The sequence below is a fragment of the Montipora foliosa genome, chromosome 5, assembly GCF_036669935.1.
Source record: "Montipora foliosa isolate CH-2021 chromosome 5, ASM3666993v2, whole genome shotgun sequence".
Classification (NCBI taxonomy): domain Eukaryota; kingdom Metazoa; phylum Cnidaria; class Anthozoa; order Scleractinia; family Acroporidae; genus Montipora; species Montipora foliosa.
Genome location: NC_090873.1, coordinates 33,176,919 through 33,191,918, shown reverse-complemented (window position 1 = coordinate 33,191,918; position 15,000 = coordinate 33,176,919). Strand labels below are relative to the sequence as shown.

General features: G+C 38.1%; 1 protein-coding gene across 5 annotated transcripts in view; it reads right to left on the bottom strand.

Annotated features, from left to right (window-relative positions):
• Positions 1-15,000, bottom strand: part of LOC138003984 (uncharacterized) — a 25,174-nt gene that overhangs the window by 9,785 nt on the left and 389 nt on the right. For all 5 annotated transcript variants that reach the window (XM_068850332.1, XM_068850335.1, XM_068850333.1 and 2 more), the window contains 2 exons: positions 14,750-14,785; positions 13,203-13,262 (listed from right to left, as the gene is read on the bottom strand). In XM_068850332.1, the coding sequence (XP_068706433.1) occupies positions 13,203-13,262; positions 14,750-14,785 (96 nt within the window). The remainder of the gene's footprint in view (positions 1-13,202; positions 13,263-14,749; positions 14,786-15,000) is intronic.

Genomic DNA, 15,000 nt, shown 5'->3' with positions numbered 1-15,000 from the left:
GTTGCATTGATGTCATGTGGCAAATGCATGACAGAACATTGTGGAGATCCATGCAGAGGTTTCCTTTATTTCATAGGTACTGAGATTCATCCACGAAAATTGTAGTGAATAAAATTCATACTGATTCTAAATGTTGCTAATCAGAAACACGAACGACAAAATTTCACTGTGAAGGAATGTCCTTTGTCCAATCAGCAACGCAAACAATACAATTTCACAATGAATGAACGTATCAGATGGAACGTCATCTGACAGCTTTTGCACAAAAGCCGTGCGCTTCGAAAAATGGCTGAGGGAAGCTAGGTTTGCTTCTGTTTGCTCAGTTGAGGAATTTATTTTAGAACAAGTCAGAAAACAAACATACCACTCAAAAAACAGCAGTAGATGTACATGTAAGATTGCTTGAAAGAGTTTTGAAAATGATGGTCAAAGACTGGAAAATGGAAGTTATTCAAGCGGTTGAGCTGAACGAATACAACAGCCAATTTAATTATCATCTCCGTCCACAGTCCACACCAAAGATGAAAATGAGTATGAGCCGACTCCCTTCGAAATAATTAGTTGAGCTTCAAAAGGTACCTGAAGAAAAAGGGCTATTCCGCACGCATTCATAAACAAATTGGAATTTGAGAAAACCAGAAAAGTTCTTCAGTCCAAACAAAAACAACTAAAGAAGCAAGGAAAGGGAAATAAACCCAAAGCATCGGTAGCTTTGACAAGTGACAAATTATAAGCATTGTACAAGAAGGGTTTTCTCTGTATGTGTAGTCCTATGGTACTCTTAAAATACACTCTGGCTAAACAACACTCTTCACTTTGGACTACTCTAGAATATTTTAAACACGGTAAGTGTTGTAAATTTTATTAAATTAAATAAGTTGTCAGTTGAGCGATTTTAAACCATTTTTTATTGCTTCATCTTCCCACTCCATTTGTGGGAAAAATAAATTTGTCTCACTATACAATAAAAGTCTCAGTACCTATGGAATAAACACATGACAGCATGGAAAAGCTTAATTTGCACAATTTTTATTTATGAGTTTCCTTCACTGTGACTAGAGAGAGGCAAATCAAGGAAACCAGTCTGCCACACAGGGTAACGACAGATGGGAATATGCCACCCTCCTTTAGCAAATAGTTTCCTATTCTGCATTCCCCCAGCTGAAAGCCATTTTTGACTAAAATACTTTGTGTATCTAAGTTTTTTGGTTAACCCTTAATCCCAAATGGGAGGGACATTAATTGATTTTAATCTGTCCAATGCCAGGTGGTTTTACTCGTGAGGGTTAACAGGAGCGAGGGGGGTTGAAAAAGTTGGCAAACAGACTCGATCGGATCCGATGGAGACAGCTCTTCCTGGCAAGAGTCAATCGGACTCTCGGAAGTCAGTTCGCGCGTGACAGAAAATATCTCTCAGCCATGACGCTACACGTGAAATATACGTCGTTCTTGAAGCCATGAGGCGATACAAGCGCGCTACACATGTAACATTAAGACATGAGGCGAAAGTCAACATCACGAAATATTGCACTCCACACTATACCTCGTTCTTTAAAGCATGAAGCTGAACAAGATTTTCACAAATCCAGGTCATTGAATTTCCGATTGCGACAGAAATTCTTGTCATCCAATCTCCGACAACAATAAATTATTAGCTTTTCAGTCAAATCCACTGATTTCAGTGACGAAGACAAAAATACTCTACGTGAACGAGAGCCTTTCCCTGGATAAAAACTTTCATTTGTTTTTCTAATTGAAATTGTGATTTAAATTCCATAAGACATTAGAAACTTCCATAGCATTCTGGAACTGTTCTAGTTAAAAGAGCTCTATATTGATTATATGTGAAATATAGAATGGTCAAGGTTATGAAATTAGAAAGTTCTAGAGCATTCTAGAACTGCTCTAGTTTGAAGAGCTCTATAGAAAGTTCTATATCATTTTAGAACCGCACTAGTAAAATGGTCGTATGTGCAAACTTCTAAAGTTCTGATTAAAGTCAAAATTTGCAGTTCTGGAGTTCCGATTTCTAGAGTTCTAAGTTCTAGAATTCTCAATTGTTATATGTTACCCTCTGTGGGCTCTAGAATGTCTAGAGTTGTAGAATAGCCAGACTCTCTCAGTGAGTTTCAGAACGTCTAATTTGCACACTAGGCTTGGTTGATTTCACTGATTACCATTCACTAGTTTAAATACTAAGCACTCATTTAAGCAAAAACAAATCCCCATGAATACCATGTAACCACGTTATACCTCGACCGTATCCAAGCACCTTAAGTGAGCTAAAACGTTCCCCCGTTTTCCAAAACGAATTAAAAATGGACATGAAAACTTGAGTAAACCAGGTATCGCTCTTTAGCTTTCACTTTGCGGTTCGGTTAACTACACTTTTCCCGAGATTATGCGAAGAAGAAAGCACTCGTTTACTGATTAAGCCTAAGCGCTCCTTTCAGTTATTAGGCCCCAGTAAGCACTCTCGCAAAAGTTTAGCTTTCATTTTGCGGTTCGGTCAACTACACTTTTGACACAATCTCCGACAACGATAAATTATTAGCTGTTCAGTCAAATCAGTGTAGAAGACAAAGATAATCTGAACGCCTTTCCCTGGATTAAAACTGCCATTTGATATTCTAATTGAAATTGTTATTAATTCGGAATAACTGATACGTTATTTATTTATGAAAATAAGTAAGTGAACACAACATTGAAGGATGTTTAACAAACCCAAAAAATTATTTCTACCCCAGCAAGAACTTGTTCGCCGAACGTCCGGCTCGGTGTGCGCTTGCAATGTCACTGAACCACCGAAGCCATCGAAGATATGTCCAGAAATGCACGCAACAACCAAAAATGGCCAAAAAAGAGAAAATGTTGGCGAATTTGGCAACTATGGCGAAAATGACAATTTTGCCACAATCGCCCGACAAGGTAAAGCACAAAGCAGAGAGTGCTTAGGCCTAATCACTGAAAGGAGCGCTTAGGCGTAATCAGTAAACGACTGCTTTCTTCGAACCGTAAAATGAAAGCTAAAATTTTACAATAGTGCTTAGGCCTAATCACTGAAACGAGCGCTTACACTTATGAAATATCGCTGTAATGAACTGCCATCGCGGTCCGCAATCCCGTAGTCGAGGACTGAAAATTGTTCAAGGGCAAGACGATCTCGTGAAAAGTGTAGTGAACCGAACAACAAAATGAAAGCTAATATTTCAAGAGAGTGCTTTGGACTAATCACGGAAGCGAGTGCTTCGGCGTAATCAGTAAACGAGTGCTTTCTTCCTCACAAGATCTCGTGAAAAGTGTATTTAAGTGTACTGCAGTGCTTTCTTCTTCACACGCACTCGTGAATAGGGTAGTAAACCGAAGCACAAAATGAAAGCTACAATTTTACGAGAGTGCTTAGGCCTAATCACTGAAATGAGCGCTTAGTCTTAATAGGAATCGAGTGCTATTTCCTGTAGTTAACCGAACCGTAAAATGAAAGTTAACCGAATTGTAAAATGATTCGATCAACGCACTATAAGAACGAGAGATACATATCAACAAGGGGATTGATCGCGCTTTAAGAAACATTACTGTTTTTCACTCGATCACCGTGCTTTATGAACGAGAAATACATATACATCAACGGTCCTTCGCTCTTATTGTTTGGCGCCTCGGGAAGGAGAAATACTGCGTATCAGGGGCACCCAACGTCAATTTTCGGAAAATATCTGTTCGGAAGACGATTTGAGATTTATAATTTTCGGAACATTTGTTGTAAAATTTCTTGCTTTCCTGCCTCTCCTAGGATTTTCGAACATCTGAAAAATGGTGTAATTGCTCATTTTTAACGGATTTTTACCCTAAAAGGGTCACCTATAATTTTCGGGAGCCTTTTTTCTGGCTAAAATTTTCGAAAAGGTACGTTTTGATCCCTATAATTTTCGGATCACTAGACTTTTAGCTAGGAAATCCGAACAGATGAAAATTTTTTGGGGGATAAAAATATGCCTATATCTACCGTTTAAATACTAAAATAAGTTTAACAATGCTATGTTTACGTGGTTTTGAACTATATTCTCGTTGAGTGGCCCTGGCGTATCCACTAAGCTCGGTGTCTCCAGTGCGTATCTCCGTATCAGCGTATCCACGCAATTAGGGTAAAGCTTCGAGGTGGCAGGGTATTGCAGTTAAGCCGTTGACTTCACCGATAGGGTTTTTTTTCTCTTGTAATTTATTCGCACAATTTGTGATTTTCACTCCACTTTTCTCTGAAGAAAGTATTTCTGTATGAAAAGTGGAGAAGCGGAAGCCACCAAGTGTGTTAGATGAGAGGGAAAACAAAGCTGAAAAGCCTTTTCAAATCCTCATGTCATTTAACAGTTGCACCGGAAATAACTGGGTGAAACAGGAAATTAAACAGGTCTGTTGGAAGCGTGCTTGAATTTCGATAAATGAGCCCCAAAATCAGCAATAATTTGTGACGCTGATGACTGAAAATTATTAAAGGGCAAGCAGTATAAAGAGCAGCCACAGCGGTCCGCAATCCCGTAGTCGATGAATGGAAATTGTTCAAGGGCAAGACGATCTCGTGATAGGTGTAGTTAACCGAACCACAAAATGAAAGCTAAAATTTACGAGGGTGCTTAGGCCTAATCACTGAAAGGAGCGCTTAGGCGTAATCAGTAAACGACTGCTTTCTTCGAACCGTAAAATGAAATCTAAAATTTTACAAGAGTGCTTAGGCCTAATTACTGAAACGAGCGCTTGCACTTTTGAAATATCGCTATAATTGCCGATTTTGTCAAATTCGCAAAAGTCGCCAAAACCGCCAATGCTCACCGAAGTGGTGTCAATACCAATGGATGAACTAATTTGGCGAAATTGGCAAAATATCGCCAAAATTGCCGATTTTGTCAAAATCGCCAAAATCGCCAAGGTTCACCCAAGTGGTGTCAATACCAATGGATGAACTAATTTGACGAAATTGGCAAAATATCGCCAAAATCGCTAATTTTGCCAACTTGTGTCAATCGTGGAGCTCTTTCTCCAAATCTGCTATTTTTGTCATCGCGTGTATTTCTGGACATAAGTGAGCCATGGTCAACCTTTGGAAGTAAAATTAGGATATTTGATAAATGGAACGTTTTCTTTTCACTCGGTCACACAATTACTCGCCAAAAATCTACTCGGTTGAATCGCCTGAATAATAAAGTACATGTATGATTGTATCGATCGTCTCCTCAACTATACTTTGCTGTGTATTTGCTAAGTCTCTCGCGAACTGACTCGCGGCAGTCCGATGGATTCTTGCCACGGCAACCCGTCTCCATCGGATCCGATGGAGTCCGTTTGCCGACATTTTCCACCCCCTCCTCAACTATACTTTGCCGTACATTTACTAAGTCTCTCGCGAACTGACTCGCGGCAGTCCGATGGATTCTTGCCACGGCAACCCGTCTCCATCGGATCCGATGGAGTCCGTTTGCCGACATTTTCCACCCCCTCCTCAACTGTACTTTGCTGTACATTTACTAAGTCTCTCGCGAACTGACTCGCGGCAGTCCGATGGATTCTTCCCACGGCAACCCGTCTCCATCGGATCCGATGGAGTCCGTTTGCCGACATTTTCCACCCCCTCCTCAACTATACTTTGCTGTATATTTACTAAGTCTCTCGCGAACTGACTCGCCGCAGTCCGATGGATTCTTGCCGCGGCAACCCGTCTCCATCGGATCCGATGGAGTCCGTTTGCCGACATTTTCCACCCCCTCCTCAACTAAACTTTGCTGTATATTTATTAAGTCTCTCGCGAACTGATTTCCGGTGAGTCTGGTTGCCCATGGCCTTCGTCCATCGGACTCAGTTTGGGTGTATTGGACAACACTTTCACGTCTCAGTTCTCGTTTCTTTGTCTTACAAGTCTCAACAGATATTTCTAAACAAAAAAATGTTTAAACTTAACCATAAACACTCGTAACCATGTGTGAATATTGATATATCGAACGTGGCCAAAAGCATTTCAAAATGGCAACCTTTCATGCAGGAAAGCTCGCTAGAAAGAAGAATGGCCTTTTTCAGAGCACAGAAGTAAAGAGCAAAACAAAAACCTTTTTAGACTCTCACAAAACAAAACGTCGTGTGATAGCCTTGATGATGCTAAAGTGTCATTTCAGTCTGAGAGTGAAAGTGAAACCGCACCACTGGGATTTGGTTTGCTTTCTGTTTTCTCCAAAACGAGGTTGGTGACCTATCTTTTTTTTGGCATAATTTTATTCTTACTCCTCTTCTTTGTGCCATAAAAAAATTGTAAAAAATTTTCGTCAACAAAAAAAGTTCCAGGGAAAAAAGTATTCATAGCCATCACTCGTGGACACAAAATTGTCTCCTCGAGATCACACACCCCAGGAATATTAATATTTTGTAGTCAGTGCCTTTTCAAGACGTGTGCCTGTGCCATAAAACAAACATTAAATTATTCCTTTAGAACAATACAATACACCTGTTTTGTTATTTCAAGAATTACGTCAAAGCTGTGCTTCCTGTTCGTGCAAGACATAGCATGAACCCATGGCACAAACTTGTCCTTGATAGCTGAAGTCGCAATGATTAAATGAGTAACTTGAGCAAGTTACATTGTATATCTCGCAAACGAGCTTGGTGACCATTTTTTTTAATTGCACATTTCGAGTCACCATAACGTAGGGAACAATCGAGAAAAGTTTAAAGAAAATCTTACGACAACTTCTATTACCAAGGAATCACCTTAAAGTATAGGGAACTAACCTTGGTACCATTGTATTCATAAATACAGCTCTCCACACTGGAATCTCCACTGGCGGCTGAAGATTGTTCCAAGGTTAGTACTTGAAGAGGCTGATTGTAACTAAATAGATAAACACATTTTGACAATAACTGTTACAATGTTTCATTCCTATAAGTACAGTAGGACAAGAATAATTAATGGCCTAGCTCCCACAATCCTTCTTAAGGGAAGACTTGCTTCCATTTACCGTATTTCCCTTATTAGCGAAAGGCTATTGTTTTCTAATCAGTCAGCCAAGAATAAAGTATTCTTCTCTATTATCTTTTCATTTAATGGGGTTAACATTTGCCTTCTACTTCAATACAACAGAGTAAGAATGCAGCATTTCTACAGCAGAACAAAATTGTCACTTAAACGTAGTTTAAATGACATAAGCTAGCTGACCTACAAGTCTTCAACTAGGGAGCACTAAGTTTCTTCAAGCCATATAATATTAGTTATATTAGTGTTATGTAGTTTCTTTAACATTAACTAAATAGTAATAAAAAAGAATGTTCCAACCCTTTTGAGATCATTTTCAAGTTCAAATAAAATATAAAAAATCAGCATATATATATCTTATTTCAGTATAAAAAGTGGATATTAAAGAATGTCACAAACGTAAAAAACTATGTGATAGAAATTGAATGAGGAACCTAAAAACAATGAAACAGTTGAAATACCAATAATTATTGAGCTTAAAAGAAATGTCTAAAAACCGTATAACGTCTCACAGAGTGAGTCAAACTGTTTATTTAGTGTTGGTGTCAGTTCCTGATCAATAAATAGTCTCCTTCACAGCTGTCTTTCGGGATGTCATGCACAGACAGCTGTGAAGGAGACTACTCAATAAAAAGAATTTTAAAAATAAGACAAGTTCTCAAGTCACCATTGAAAAAATCAAAATTGTCTATGACACCCAGGGTATCTCATTCAGCAACCACAGGGCACAGGCCATTGTTATTATCTTAAGAGACCACTACCATGGCCTTGTATTCTAGACACAGAGACTACATCCCTGTACATGTAGATCTGCAATGTAGTTGGAGGGGAGAAGAAACCAAGAGGACATACATATTCTAGACAATTGACCTGAAAGGTGTGTAACCAACCTTTAGTGATGCATGGATTGGATCATACTCTGTCCTGGCAAAGCATACCATTTCAATCTTGGCTCTGGTAATAAAAAATAAATTGAAAAATGTTTCAGATCTGGTTGAGTAAACTGCTTTTGCAATTAGGACTGTTCAAGAGATGCAATCACATTTACCATTAATGGTTACCACACCTTGCATGCATGATATTAACCTTCTCATTTTGCATTTAAAATGGAATGGCATGATTTTCATCTCAATGTTGGTTTCTTTTGTTCTGTTTGACAGTCATTTATCTCCCAATCAAGCCGCTTTACTTGATTATATTTTTCTGTCTTAGAGAAAATATCAAATAAAAATATTGTTTAACCCCTTGGCGTCCAAACCGGCCAAAACCAGCCAGACTTTACTCTGTCTAACGCTACACGATTTTACTCGTCAAAGGGGAACCCCTGGGAGTCAATGGGTTAAACAAAATAAAATAAATATCCTAAAAGTTTCCTTTTTTCCTCTTCTTTTAAAAGTGTGTTTTCTTGTCATTAGATCAGTAAAGTTTCAAGATTTTGTTTCTAGTGCAAGATTGTTTATTTTGACTTTAACGGTATTGCCAAAATTGTTCCAAACCTTAGCTGCTGTATGACAATAAAATTTTAAAGTCGTCTGGCTCTCTCTGACAGACCATTGCAACAAGAAGATTTGGTGAGAGGTTCACTGGTATAACCAACTTGTGGGGTCTCCCAGACTGATCTCCATCCTCATCAAGAACTAGTCACTTACCCATTCACACCAAAGATGACCAAGTCTCTCCTGTCATCGGAGACCAAGGCCATGCCTCTTCACTGTGTCCACACCACCAAACTACCACCTATAATCGGATTTTCACGCTTTTTTTGCCTCTATTTTGTACTTCCAAATTTTTGGAGTTAAAGGAGTTTAATAAAAAAATTCTTCCATTTGCGCTTGTTGGATACGAGACTGGTTATAGCCAACGCGGCGCTACGCGCCTCGTTGGCTATTTACCATCTCATATCCAACGCGCACTCATGGAATAATTGCTAATTAATCCTTTCCCTCCTAAAGAATCACTAAGACTTCAAATTTTGATTCCGTCTTTTGTCCGATGATTTTACTTGTCAATGGGGGCTAGCTCACGAGTGAAACAGTTGACAACTTCTGCATGAAAGATTCTTAAAGACTTTACTGTGTAACACCAGACAATTTTACCCATACATGGGGATCAGTTGAGGAGTGAAAGAGTAATTAGAGCTTGGAAATTTTAATCATTATTTAGAGGGACTAGCAGGCGCACCTACTGATTCACCACATACATGTAAATTTGTGTCTTTAAGCTCTTACCATATCCTGCCTTGAGTTGATTGACAGATTCCTTTTAAGTCTCTTGCTTGGTGGACCAGAAATATCAATAGTTACTGTCTGTGACGCCCATTTAATGTGACATGATAAGAGAAAGCATTGAGAATGGGTTAAGTTTGGATCTAAAAGTCTAGCCCAAAACAAAATTTCAGAATTATCATAATAGAACTTGAGGTTATGCCCGGTTCCAAAATATGAGAAAATGTAGCCTCCTGAGGTCAGCCACCTATAAATTTTACCCTGTCTAATTCCAGGCAATTTCACTCGTCAATGGGGCACCTCTTGGGACCCCTTTAATTCCTTATCAAATAGCTATACCTATAGAATTTATTGTCTTAATTAAATGCAGGACAATTTTACACGTATTATACCTGTCAACAGGGCAACCCCTCAGGGGCAAAATCATTAACAACACCTACATGACTTCTTTACTACTTTCCTTCCTTGTACCTATAGATGCAGGTTTTCAATCACATGATGAGACAGCCATGCTCGTGCCCAAAACAATAGCAAATTATGGCTCATGTTTTGCATTATAATAGAGTCAAATTCCCAAAAGACCGTTCTCTCTATTGTTCTGTGCACCAACATGGCTGCTGTGATGTCAGGTGAAACTTGACTTGACTTGTGTTAATATTCGTTAATTTCAGTTTACAGTATCCCCAATTAGTGCTCCAGCCCTAGTACGACTAGACACTTAAATAAAGTTCCTTTTTTTGCCATCTATGGATTCTACTTTGCCTAATGCCAGACGATTTTCCTTGTCAAAGGAGAAACCTTGTGGGGTGAAAGGTTAATGGCCTAAATTTGGCCAAGTCTAGTGTGGCTCGATCACTATAAAAGAACCTGCATGCATACCGTGCAGGTCCCTTTAGATCTTGCACTCCAATTTATTTCCAGTTACAATGACAACATCTTCAGTAAATAAATCTCTACAATAATATTCCTGTCTTGAACTCTATAAAAAGGCAGATTTAAAGAAGAGGTAGGGAGACACTGTGACATTATAATAATTTTGCAGAAAATTGGTGCTATTCCATGAAGTTTCAATGAAAAGGGGCTACAGTGACTGTACATTGTAAGCTAAAAGATTATTTAAAGTGTCAGGGAATGAAGCCTAATGTTCACTTTGTGCCTTGGGCTCCAGCGCTGACAGCTTGTCAAGGCTTGCTTTCTTGTTAAAATATATGTAACAAAGTTTAGTTTTGTCCACCATTGAGAAGAGTAGAAATGAATCTGTTATGATACCTGATACAGAACATTCAAGATCTTATTTGATAATACTAGACACAGCCATATTTCAGAGCTGTCACTATGATGCAATATTTTGCAGGGAATTCCATGTATGTCCAGGAATGTGCCAAACGATTTAAGCCTGGCAAAAGTTAATGTTAAGACAACTAGCTATTTACAATGCAACAACAGATTTAGCATTAGGTTTAACATTATCGTAGCTATTAAATTGTGTACTGAGGAGAAATGTTAAATGGATACTTTGGTGACACTTCTGATCCGAAGTAATGTCAGATGTGAGGGGGTAGGTTTAAGTGATCCTTAATAATTAAGGCTTGTCACCAAGCATGCTTTCAAAATACTTGCATTTTTGGACATATCCTGGAATTTTCCATGTACGACAACCCTGCCAACATGTTATCATCAATTTAACACATCATCAGACCTATGTGATCATATCCAGGATTTTGATAACTGCCACAACATCTCTTTCTAAGACTTGCCCTCACCTTGAAGATCGGTATAATTTTTGTTCCTTGGTATGAAATGGATTTGGAAAGTATATGGGGCTTGAACTCAACCCTTCAAGCAAACATAATTACTAAAGGCTTCATTGCTTCCTTTGGGTAACCTTGCGTTTTTAAAATATTTAAATTATCACGTTTTAGGAATCATTCCTAATCTACATGTAGAAGGGGTCAATCAGAGAATTACCACAGGGGTTAAATTATGTACAATGATGTATTGCTGTAATAACACTGGCTCAAACTTCATTCCACCAGAGAAAACTTTCACAAGATTGAAATAATATCCTGGCCTTTAACCCCTTGACCCCTGGGAGTGAGACTGATTTTACTCTATCTAACGCCAGACAATTTTACTTGTCAACTGGGGGCATCCCTGAGGGCCCCCGAGGAGTCAATGGGTTAGGGTTAGATGAAACTAAGCAAAAGTAAACAAAAATACATGTAATAAGCAAAAACGTGGCGTTTATAAACTCCGATGTTTGCAAAAATTAACTTCAATTTTATTAAAAACACAAAAACAAAGCCAGTTTAGAAAACAAAAAACTAAGATTTAGGTTAGTTAATTCTTTGGACTAATTTCCACCATAAATGAAGGACAGATCCCAATCATTCAAAAATAACAGTACAGGAGAATATCGAAACCATGTGCAAAAACCATAAAAAAATTCTGCAATTTTAGGCTCTGTTTACAAGTAGAGGGTCCTACCACCTCATCGGAGTTAACTCCACATGATGGCTGAGTTGCTCTGCCATTCGTAGTGACCAGGGAAGTGTTCCATGAGAGAGGCATGTGTACAAGTTAAACAAATATATCTAAATGTAGCTCAGAAATATTACTAGTGTTGTAAAGAATTTGCAAAAATCACAAATCACAAATATTTTCAAATTATGCCAAAGGATATGGTGAGAAACCACCAAAAAACAATCAATTTTATGAATTATTTGATATAAACAAAGAACAAAACGCTTCTTTAGTAAAGAGTTGATTTTTAGTCTACTCGATCAACAATAAGAAATTAATTTGGTTTTTGTCTCTGTTCAAAATGATCTTCCAATGGAAAATAGGGCGCTTTGCTTTCAAGTTGTGAGTGCTTCGTTTTTAACCTGGGTGCTTTGTTTTCGAGTTTTGAATGCATTGTTGTCAACTAAGAGTGCTTCATTTTCGATCTTTTGGGTGCTTTGCACTTTGTTCTTTGTTTTCAAGTGCTTCATTTCTCGATAATACCTAAAAAGAATGCAGTTGTTACTAGTTGTAATTTATAATAATGACATTGTGATATTTCTTAACCTATTTAAATATAGTTACTCCATTTAAAAGTGATACATGTAATTGCCTGGCATACATTCAGAAACGGGATCAGGAATTTTTCCTGCTAGGCTTTTATCAATCCATATTTTTTCAATATCTCCAGAGTTGAAAGAAACAAGGACCTAGACTACAGTACCATTGTTTAACAGCAGCTACAATTAAAACAAGAAGAAACAGTGTGGATGAACAATTGTTTCAATTATTGGGTGTTGCAAAAAGGCAGGATTGGAAAATGAAATCAAGGGAGTAAAACACTAACGCTTCTGGAGTGTTAACTGGGCAGTCCACTAAAAGCATGTTATAGAAAAGAGGTTAGAACTCTCATTTTCAGGCTACTTTGCCTTAATTTTTACTCAAACCCTTGAAAAAGAGCAGGCTGTGGGAACTGAAGATGTTAAAGTCACGGGAATGAACATGTACAAGTGCAAGGAAAGGTTAAGTTTATGTATAAACGTATAACATTTACGTATAAACGTAACCTTTCTTTGTACTTGTACATGTTAATTGCTGTGACTTTAACATCTTCAGTTCCCACGGCCTGCTCCCGTGTGACCTTGTAGCTCAGTCGATAGAGCGGCGGAGATCTAACCCGAAGGTCATGGGTTCAATTCCCACCCTGGTCAGAGTTTTTCTCTGTCCTTGTGTGGGCCCATTTCCATCAGGAGGGCTAACGCTCACATGGTTCATATGGGATAGAAATCTAGCTCTTCATGTTACACTAAACTCTATTCAGTTAACTGAATTTTCGACTGCAACTGCGGTCTATTCAGTTAACTCTGTTTAACATACAAGTGCTACACGGCCAACGTTTGCATAAACGTAACCTTTCCTTGCACTAATATAATTATGTAACAATATTGATGATGTAAATTCCAAACCTGTATATTTCGCAATGTTCTCCATCTGACGTCCAACACTATACAACTTTGAAGAATGTCCTTAAATGTCAATTGAATAAAAGTTTCACACAATTACATGTACAAAGTAGTAATTACATGTATTATTATACATTGTAGTCACCATCTGTCTTTCTCATTGGCTATTAAAAGTTTCAGACAATTACATGTACAATGTAGTAATTAAATGTATTATTATACATTGTAGTCACCATCTGTCTTCTCATTGGCTATTAAGCCTACAGTTAATTCTGGGAAACAGCGCAACCTACAAATTATTCACTAACCTGTACCTATAAACAGATTAGTGAATAATCTGTAGGTTGCGCATGCAATGCATGATTTCCAAGAGCAATATGTTTGAAAATAAGCTGTGATCTCCGCAATAATGCGTTTGTCGTTATTTTCTTCAAAACAATTCTTAGACTCGGTTTTTGTGATATCCAGAATAATCAAGGTCTCAGTTAGTGTTATCAGCCGAAGCCGAAGGCTGACGCTGATAACACTTACCTCCACCTTGATTATTCCGGATATCACAAAAACCTCATCCATTAATAATTATTGTTTATTATCACATACGGGGCAAAATTACTGAATAATGCTGATTGGCTGAGATGGACAGCATTTTCCTCAAATACGAGGGCACTTTTGGTAATCAAGAGGGCATGATTACCCAAAGCCCTTCCAACCAGACACCACAGCCAACCACCAATGCCATAATCTTCACTGACACCTGATGAATCTATCTGATTTCCTTTGCAAGAGGAGAGTACAGTAGTTGGTGATTTTTCATTGCTTTTAAACACCATGTTCTTATCCTACAGGCATCACGAAATCAACAAACATCCACTCCTGAGTCACTCAATCCACCACAGGAATGTCTTGATGATTATGTTCCCTCTTCTGCATTGTGTCGCTACTCCTATCCCTCCAGATTTCCACATTCCCACCCTACCACATCCTCACTATTTCCAGAACCTCCTTATATCACACATCAGCACACTTTGCACCATAGTTTAAAAGTAACTTACAACAAAACGTTCAATACACCCACATGTAGGTGCAGAGCTCAGATGTTAGAGCATTGCACTGGCATCACAGAGGTCATGGGTTAGAATCTTGTTCAAGCCACCTGATTTTGTTTGTGTTAAACGCTGTTTCAATTTGTCTCATAATTACCCATGTCATAGATTATGCAGACCACTGACCTCAGTGGAAAAGTCAGGAAAAGATCATGACATTTCCCGAACGGACAGTGAAGATGTATATATATATTGTTTTCCAAACGATTTGCAAATGTTTTGTTTCACGATTAAATGTCACTTTCTTAATGTAATCAGTTTTTGTTCCTCATTAATGTTCATATTCTCGATTATCCAGACCCTCGATTATTCGGACTATTTCGTCTAGTCCCAATGAGTCCGGATAATCAAGGTTTAACACACTCTAAAATCTAAACGTTCTCAGTTCAGCCAAGGTACTACACGTAATAATAATAATCAAAAGTTAGGATAAAAAGAAACAAGTACCTGTGCCAGAAGTTTTTTCATGGTAAACATGTGTTCCTAAAAAAAATGTAGAGTGCTTAGTACCTGTGTACATGTAACAGTAACTAACTCCAATTAAACAAATTTAGATCTGAGGATTATTTTCCAAGAACACAATGCCTGTAGATTGTAAAATGTGACATGATGGAAGAAGAGGCCCTTAGCAACAAAAAGAATTTCTTAAGAACTGTGGGGACCAAAACAATCAATATTAACACCACAATCTTCAAGTA